General features: G+C 37.9%; 1 protein-coding gene across 5 annotated transcripts in view; it reads left to right on the top strand.

The window, feature by feature from the left end:
- LOC103524239 (receptor-type tyrosine-protein phosphatase alpha) overlaps window positions 1-9,580 on the top strand; it is a 43,334-nt gene that overhangs the window by 16,627 nt on the left and 17,127 nt on the right. For 4 of the 5 annotated variants that reach the window (XM_026832906.1, XM_026832957.1, XM_026832940.1 and 1 more), the window contains 5 exons: window positions 5,951-5,971; window positions 7,346-7,440; window positions 8,207-8,294; window positions 8,549-8,625; window positions 9,016-9,150. In XM_026832906.1, the coding sequence (XP_026688707.1) occupies window positions 5,951-5,971; window positions 7,346-7,440; window positions 8,207-8,294; window positions 8,549-8,625; window positions 9,016-9,150 (416 nt within the window). Of the gene's footprint in view, window positions 1-5,950; window positions 5,990-7,345; window positions 7,441-8,206; window positions 8,295-8,548; window positions 8,626-9,015; window positions 9,151-9,580 lie in introns of all 5 variants that reach the window. The other variant, XM_026832924.1, reaches the window with a different exon arrangement.

The raw sequence follows: 9,580 nt of genomic DNA on the forward strand, positions 1-9,580 counted from the left end.
TTCTGTGTTTTGTACCAAGAGAGAAAGGGGTTTGTGTTTTGTACCAAGAGAGAAATTTGTGAAATTATAATAACTTTGTAGACTTACACGTACCTCTAGGTATATAGGTACCTACTTACAAAATACGTAATGTATGGGATGGATTCTTGGAAGATTGGAAGGTAACCACATACCTAACCACTGGGTGAGACCAGTACCCAAAGCTGTGTCCACACGTAGTCGACGCCGTCAATTTATGTCGACTGAAACCGTACACTGCCCCGACAACATAGATTCTCCTCGTCGATCGAGTGTGTGGACACAGCTTAAGAGTGGAGAGGAGAGCATGGCGTAATATAGAGCATAAAGCAGGTAGAGGGAAAGGACGATAGAAGCCCTGACTAGCACCTGACCCTGTGGTGACTAATGTGGCTAACTCATTTTATGCTATTGAATGCGGCTTTTCCTTCCCTCTTTCCTTATCTCTCCCCTCCCTTCCTCCTCCCTCCCTCTCTCTCTTTTCCTTCTTTATCTCTCTCCCCTCCTCTCTTTCTCTTTTGTTACATGTCTTTTATAGAAGGTATTATAGTGTGCTTTTACTCGTACCTTTTACCTTCGTCTCTCTTTCTCTCACTGTAGCTGCCTAGACTTGTGGGGTATTATGGACCTAAAGGTATAGCTCTTTTTACGTCTCTTTTTCTCTTTCCTTCCTTTATCAGAAAGTACATTATTCAGTAGGTGTATTGCTGTTTTTGTACTCTCTCTCTCTATCTGTCTCTCTCTCTCCCTCTCTCTCTCTTCTATTTCTTTCTCTCTCTCTCTACCTCCCTATCTTTCATTTCTCTCTTCTTCCCACTCTTTCTCTTCCTTTTTCTCTCCCTATGTATGACCTTTACCATTACCACACATGCTATGTTTCAATTATCCCATTTCTATGACTGTATCTATGTAATTGGGTTTAAAAAAGAGGAAAAGGTCATTGCTGTTTTTGTACTCTCTCTCTCTCTCTCTCTATCTGTCTCTCTCTCTCTCTCCCTCTCTCTCTCTTCTATTTCTTTCTCTCTCTCTACCTCCCTATCTTTCATCTCTCTGTTCTCTCTCTCTTCTTCCCACTCTTTCTCTTCCTTTTTCTCTCCCTATGTATGGCCTTTACCATTACCACACATGCTATGTTTCAATTATCCCATTTCTATGACTGTATCTATGTAATTGGGTTTAAAAAAGAGGAAAAGGTGATGGTAGTGAAATAAATTGATGTGGGAGATAGTCGTAGGTCACATTTCTCTTCCATGTCGGTAGTGTTGGTAATGTGGTATAATGTTTTTCCATGTAGAGATTTTAATGTGCATGTACTATCTATGTCTATGTAGGTGTGTGCTTGCGTTAGAATAGAATAGAATTTATACTTTTTGTGTATCCTGGCCGAACAGGTCTGAAAAATCCTCGTACCCCAGGTCTCGTGTATTTGATAGGATTTGATAGGGTAGGTATGTACTCGTACTACATAATTATCTATGTAAGTGTGTGCTTACTTTGTGAAGAGCAGATAAATTCCCCTGTATTGTTACATAAAGGTAAGTAAGTACCTTTATTGAAATAAATAATAGAGAAAGCGAAAAATAAATAAATAAGATCTGAAATGACGTAAAGAAAAAAATAAGCACGAAGCTTTATCGGAGAAAAAATAAATAAATTAGGTACCTATTATTTGCCATAATTTAACTCATCAAATATGTATTAGGTATCTGTGTAACTAATGCACAAAACCGTGTAATGTGTAACATTTTGTAGTTCAAATTTCAAAATGATTGTTGAAATTCCGCAATTTGTTACGGCAGGAAATAATACGGTCAGTTAAGCCATTATAGGGACCGCTATGGACACGTCAATTTGAAAATTAATTAGTTGCACCGGGCTCAAATGTCAAATGGGTTTTATATAACAATGGTTTTGGTTTAATTAAAATTTGACGGCTCTCTTTTATTCCTGGATTTACGTTATAGGCTCTCTGTTTGTGAATCCCATGCTCCCTTTCTTTTTTTTCGATACCTATATCGATTGACCCGTCAGTTTTTGGTAAGTACCTATGCTGGCAGAACTCTCATCGTTACTTCAACAATGGTATAGGTAGAAGTACATTTTTTTTTTTATGGTAGGTGAAAATCTAGTACAAGGACACAATGTGTCATGAACTAAAATGCATCCTAATTATTCCCTTTCGACATTATCCAAAGGATTAAATAGCAAACATTACCCGAACAAAACAAGGGCCTAATTCCCTAATAATTATTGTCTCTACATACTTATAAACACATACTCACACACACATATAAAATATACTAAAGGAGCCTATACCTAAGCCTTACGAAACAATGCAGACCTACTTTTAAACACATAAAATTAAGATGATGATGATAATAAACACGGTATCATCACAAAACATAATGCCTAGTCTAATTCACAAAATGACCTGGAAATTTACGAGAATGTCGGATAATAAACACGGTATCATCACAAAACATAATGCCTAGTCTAATTCACAAAATGACCTGGAAATTTACGAGAATGTCGCGGTTTTGTACCTAGCCTTTTTTTACTTTTTGTTCTAGTATTTTTTGGTCGATTTTTATTATTATTTCATTAATATAGGTACCTACCTACCTATTCCCTATTAATATGTATCTATTTTTTCTTATAAACCTGCCTAGGAATGTTTATTCTAATCATGCCTAAATTTCTAATAGGTACGTTCAATCTTTAAGAACCAATGTATCCACGGATTAGAAACACAATACATAAATAGAACTGAAAGCAAAATCCATCAAGAGTCACTGAAGCGTGAGTGTTTTCAAATTAGAAAATTTTCATCTGATTTTTCCACTTTTGAAGAGGAAAAATATTCAAACTAGAAAATGTTCCAGACGAATTTGACGAAACGAGGAGGGAAAGAGAAGGGAAAAGGGAGTAGAAGGGAAGAAAGAGGGAGAAAATAGAAAAGGACGAGAGAATAGGAGAAGTAGAGGAAAAGAGAAAATTGGGTGGGTAGGAGGTAAAATTTGGGGAAGGGGACGAATGGGGAATGATTGGGAGAGGGAAAGAGGTTAGTTTCGAATTTGACAATTCAACAGAAACAAGGAGAAAACGAAAGTAAGAGCATAGCTGTATGCTTAGTGTGTACGTGTGTGAGAAGAGTAGAAGGGAAGAAAGAGGGAGAAAATAGAAAAGGACGAGAGAATAGGAGAAGTAGAGGAAAAGAGAAAACTGGGTGGGTAGGAGGTAAAATTTGGGGAAGGAGAGGAATGGGGAATGATTGGGAGAGGGAAAGAGATTAGTTTCGAATTTGACAATTCAACAGAAACAAGGAGAAAACGAAAGTAAGAGCATAGCTGTATGCTTAGTGTGTACGTGTGTGAGAAAGAGAGAGAGGAAAGGGCATTATTGAATGTGTGAGAGAGTACGAGAGAGACAGTGAAAGAGAGATATTGAATAATGAGAGAGAGAGAGAGAGAGAGAGGAGAAGAGAGAGAGATAGGGAGGGATGAGGGGAGAGAGAGAGCGTAGAACATAATTCACAGATAAAATTAAAGGAAGGACGATGCTTGGCGCCACAAATGACAACTTCATTTCCTCTCTCTCTCTCCCTCTTCTATGTCTCCTATCTCTCTCTCCCTCTCCTCTCTTTCTTCTCTCTCTCTCCCCTCCCTTTCTTCCATCTCCCTGATGTCCCGTTTTATTCTCCCTCTTTCTCTCTCCTCTTCCGTTGTTTACGCTTTCTCTATCACTTTTTGGTTCCTTAACTTCCTCCCTCTAGTTTCTCTCTCTCTCCCTCTCTCTTACTCGTTAGCTTCCCCTCCTCAATGCTATCTCTTTCTTTATCTACTCTCATTCATTTTCTATTACTCTCCTCTCTCTTACTCGTTAGCTTCCCCTCCTCAATGCTATCTCTTTCTTTATCTACTCTCATTCATTTTCTATTACTCTACTCTTCTCTATCTCCCTCCTTCTCACAGTCTTTGTCTCACTATGTTTGTATCCTTCTCTCTCTCTCTCTCTCTCTCTCTAACCCGTTTTATTTTCTCTCTTTCTCTCCCTTCTTCCGTTGTTTACGCTTTCTCTATCACTCTTAACTTCCTCCCTCTAGTTTCTCTCTCTCTTCCTCTCTCTCTTACTCGTTAGCTTCCCCTCCTCAATGCTATCTCTTTCTTTATCTACTCTCATTCGTTTTCTATTACTCTACTCTTCTCTATCTCCCTCCCTCTCACAGTCTTTGTCTCATCACTCTGATATTACTATGTACCTATCCTTCTCTCTCTCTCTCTCTCTCCAGTACTGTTTCTTTATCTACTCTCATTCATTTTCTATTACTCTACTCTTCTCTATCTCCCTCCTTCTCACAGTCTTTGTCTCACTATGTTTGTATCCTTCTCTCTCTCTCTCTCTCTCTCTCTCTAAACTACATCGTTTTCATTTACAATAACTGATACATACATTGGAGGGAGAGAACAAGAGTCAGATGAGAGAGAGAATCGAAAAAGAAAACTGAGAAATTAAAGATAGGAGAAAAGGGAGGGTATATTTTGTACCCAAACATACCTTCAAATGTATTGTATTTTTTGTACCCATAGGTACTTACCTAGGAAGGAATAGGAATTTTAATTGTGGTAACCATAAATGCTTGTCACAAATGTCGTTCCTCGCTTAATATACTACGCTAAATTTTATGACATGACTTGAACTCGAACCACCAACCTCCAAATGCTTGTCACAAATGTCGTTCCTCGCTTAATATACTACGCTAAATTTTATGACATGACTTGAACTCGAACCACCAACCTCCAGATTCAAAGACCACCGTGCTAATCACTGCACCACTGAGGTTGGTCCATAGGTTCTTACCTATGTACTGTATTTTATTTTTTCTACCCATAACTGTGATTATACCTACATATTGTACGGGTAGGTATGTAAGTACGCATTTTGTTGATTAGTTTTCCTTTGTTAGAAAATTAGTTTACCGTTTTTGACATCTATGCTGAAGTAAGGTTATAGGGACTAGGGACTGGGTAGGACGGGGTGTCTAGGGATAATTTATTTTCTTTTTTTCAACACGAATAAGTGAAGAGCTTGGAGCTTCTCCACGGAAAAAAAAATGAAATTTCTGAAAACTGTTGACGTGGCGCTTTACTCTGACGCTTGTATTTTGTAAGTGCCATCGAAATTTACATACACCCCTCAATCTGTACATAGCATAATCTTGACTCTTGAGAGTAAAAATGAAAATACTAGAAGGGAGGATTTGGGTGAGGTTAAGGTATTAAGAAATAGGTATAACAGAATCTTGTGGATATCACAACACGGACACCCGACAGAAAACTAGTTACAGTCAATGTTGGTTAACATAGGTGATCTGTGGAAATTTTGTACCTACATAGCAGGTAACAGGTTGCAAAGAGGGAAAGGAAAACAAATTTGTATGGTCGCCTGGTAACTCAAGTGATTATGCAATGTGTAAAGCACAAGCTGCTACCGTTACCGAGTTACCATTCCCCAGTTAGTTGCAAGTTACACCTGTTCCTTTTGTGCAGTTTTCTAGAAGAGCGAGCAGAATTAAGTAAATTTTACAATGAGAGGTAAACAATATTTTAGTAGGTATGCAGACTCTACAGTTTTTATAGGGGGAAAATTCTTGAAAAGGAAAGACAGGAAAATTACCCTTCAAGATTTCTTTCTGTGAAATCTATCTAGGCACCTACTCTTTTTTTTACCCAAGGATGGAGAGATCAAGAATAAAATTATCTACAACATTATGTTAGTTTCGTCTGTGTTGTAGCATGCCCAATGTATCCCGTACTAAACCTCTCATCAGATGGGTGAGAAGAGACACAATACTTCCCAGATCGCCTCTTTACGGGTGACTAGTTACTCTGTTTCGATTTCTTGCTACAAAATGGAACAAAATGTCTGCTTTCAGTCGAAAATGGAGGCGTCATATCCACAATCCCCACTAAACCCAGGTCAGTAGTCAGCCTGGTAAACAGCCATGCTCTCAAATTAGTCACCTAATGATATTAGGTAGGTACCTACCTGTTTGTGTGATCCGAAAATCGGGAAAATATCGAAATTGACTGAATAAAAAGGCCAAAAAGTGTTCTTTTTTTTCAAGTAAAATTACTATGTAGGTACTTATCTATATTATAAGTAGGTTATAGGTACCTAATTAAATTATCAGGACCTATTTCTTCAGTATTTCGATTACCTATCTACCTCCTTATTTATTTTATTCGGGAGTACCTACCTACTTTATTTTATCCCCTCTATGTCACAGAAAGTCGTGTGATGTTCATTCCAGATTCTTTAGTATCATCATAAACATGATCACCGTATCATCACCAAGTCTCTCTTTTCATTATCAACTAGGCTTGGTCGTGATTTTTGTTTCACTTCGGTTGCCAAAGGTTAAATGTTCAAGTTTAGAGTTATTTCGTTACGCCAGGGCGGGACGGATGTAAATTCCTGAGCGTTTTTCATTGAAGCGCGTAGCGCGAGCAGTCGAAAACTGCATTGCATGTGATTTGTTGTTCAGGGCCAACTTGAATAGTTTCCCTGAGGCTGTGTGACTCATCCCAGGGGAGTCCCGAGTATAACGTTTTTGGGAGATTGATGAGTAAATATACCTACTCGTATTATTATGAGTATTATCAGTTTGTAACTGTGTGCCTATAGGTGTTTCATGAGATCGAGTTTTCTAGTAAAATTCATAAATATCTAGAGAAATTAGTCGCTCCCAGGAAGATAACATTGGTCCTTATTTTTGAGAACTATTCAATTATTGTTTTTATAAAATTTACATTGCCATTTGAACCCTGTACCTACATAAATAATACCTAAATAAAAAATCCAAGGCTAAAATCAACAAATTCCTCATAATTGCTGTTCCATTTCCTTCCTATTAAATTTCACATAGAGAAAAAGAGCCAACTTAGATATTACATACCTACTTCAAAAGTTTAGACGGTCTGTTTTTTCAACGTCGGAAATTATTAATGTGAAACATAGGTATCAGTTTTAAAAGTTCAAAGCCTCAAAGTTCCATTCCTGGCTGTGAGAGAAAAATATCTGCCTCGAATGATACATGACAAGGAAAGTTGAGTATCATAAAACGTAAAGAAGCTTACCAAACTACCTACCTAATAAACCCATAAAACTGAGAACTAGAGACATCGTAGGGAATATTTATAGGTGCTCCCTTGAGCTTTGGGAATTATGTGACTACTGACTAATAAAGTAAAGAGAGAGAACCAGAGAGAGAGAGAGAGAGAGAGAGAGAGAGAGAGAGAGAGAGAGAGAGAGAGAGAGAGAGAGAGAGCCACAATCCCCACTAAACCCATCCCGACCAGTAATTATGTCAAACACTGTGATCAAAGAAGAAAATTTCCCGTCCTGTACAAATTAGAATTCCAGGTAAGGAGAATAATGATAAACCTACCTACTACGTACCTTAGATGTATTTTCCTTTAATTTTCGAAGACGGAATCGATTCCGATGGCGCACCATCATGGATTTGAATATGTTTTATTTGCACATAAAATACATTGTACATTGATTTCCTATGGTTTAGTACAAGCGCTATTTCTGTTTCCAAAAGTATCCCAAAGGGAAAATACACCTCATGTTTATACGGCCAGGAAATTCTACATATGTAGGTATGTAAATAAAATGAGTCAAAATCTACTAAAAGAGGTCACGCTCCAGTCACTTCAATGGGACAGACCTTTGCAAAAGGCTCAGAATTTTAAGTACACCCCCATAGGTCACCCGTCCAAATACAATCCACGTACAACGTTGCTTCGTTTCAGTGCTCCCCACAAATTTCTGTATTTAATGTCACGTCGCGTTGTAAAGCTGTTGGCGATGGTAATAGGTACAGACCTCTTGTATAATTACGAAAGTAATTACCTCGGGTTCAGCAAAAGTCCCTTCAGGATTTTAGGACACAGTCACAACTTTGAATAGTTTTTTTTTGTCCTTTGCATCCTTAGGCTACAAACAGTGGAGCGGAGAGAAAAGAGCACAGAACTTCTTACTCTCAGTGCTATGCGGTTTGAAGTCAGCGCTTCCCTTTGCCTACTCGATGCGCTAAGCTTTCCGTTCCACTATATTTTTAACTTAGGATCCAAAGCCTTTTCCCTATTCGCTACAAAATCTATGTTGTTATTTTCTGTTACAGACTGCTTGTAAAGTAGAAACACATTCTTGTAGGCATGCTACCAAGAATGCCAACAAGGAGAAAAACCAAAATCAAAAATGCATTCCATGTAAGTACTTCTCCATCGTTTTTAATAAAATATTAAATTTAAGAAATAGTATTTTATAGTAATTTTAATAAAATTACCATTATTTGTAGTAGTAAAGTGGAAGTACCTACATGAGGAGCACATTATGTAGGTAGGTAGGTACCTACACTTATCTAATTAAGTATTAAAATAGATTTCAAGTACGTATAGATATACCTTCCGAAATTGATAGAAATGACTTATTCTCAATTGATAATTTGATCTTTCTGTTCCAGATGATTATAACCGTGTAGTTTTAGATTCAATAGAAGATATTCCAGATTCCGATTATATCAATGCTTCTTATGTCGATGTAAGTAGTTCGTAGTTCTCCAGAAGAAGACGTAAACACAACTTTTAATTATTTTAAACCTAAAGAGGAGAACTCTTTTCTATCGGTCCACAGGTCAAGGTAAATATTAGGCTTTCTGAAACTTCAGAATGTCCATCATTATTAGCCTTCTGATCAACTGGAAACTTTCAGTGTCCAGTAAGGTTAATTCCTGGCTTTAATCCAATCTAACCCTTAGTGCTTGATTAATGATTACCTATGTGGTCAAATTCTCAAATAAATGAGGATAAAATTCCATGCCTAGGCTGGGATCGAACCCACGCCCTCCTGTTTACAAGACGAGCGTCTTGACCACTACGCCATCGAGGCAGATTCAAGTTGCCCCAAAAATATATTATTATTGGTTTGCAGAGTCTTCTGATGCCAAACGCATACATTGTGACTCAGGGACCCACCGAAGTGACTGTCAACGATTTCTGGCGGATGGTATGGCAGGAGAACGCCAGCTGTATAGTGATGCTCACCAAAACATTTGACTTTATAAAAGTAAGACTTCAAAAGTTGAATTAGGTACCTCGTTATTAGGAGTTTTCGAAGCATTTGGTAGCCACTAGGCACCATTGAGGCTCTATCCCTAAAGTCTAAAGGGACCGACTTTCTTCTTTGGTGATGGTTAGTTACGGTCCTATCCACAGATGCTCACATTGCAAAAGGTAATCGGGGAGTACCTACCTATTGAAAATTCAAAAAATCTGTTGAGATCCCTGTGTTACCTAAAGTTAACTTAGGTAACACAGTTCACTTTAACCATTGGGGTTGAAGTTGTCCAACTATCAAGACTGAGGGAAGATATCGAGTAACATTATAGCTTGGTAATTTGACTTCATAAGCCCGACCCAAGAGTCTGTTTACACTTGTCTTGAATTTCATCCGATTCCCCCCCCCCCCCCCACACCCTTCTCGCAATATTTTTTTT

The sequence above is a fragment of the Diaphorina citri genome, unplaced genomic scaffold (genome assembly GCF_000475195.1).
Source record: "Diaphorina citri unplaced genomic scaffold, Diaci psyllid genome assembly version 1.1 scaffold5, whole genome shotgun sequence".
In the NCBI taxonomy this organism is placed as follows: domain Eukaryota; kingdom Metazoa; phylum Arthropoda; class Insecta; order Hemiptera; family Psyllidae; genus Diaphorina; species Diaphorina citri.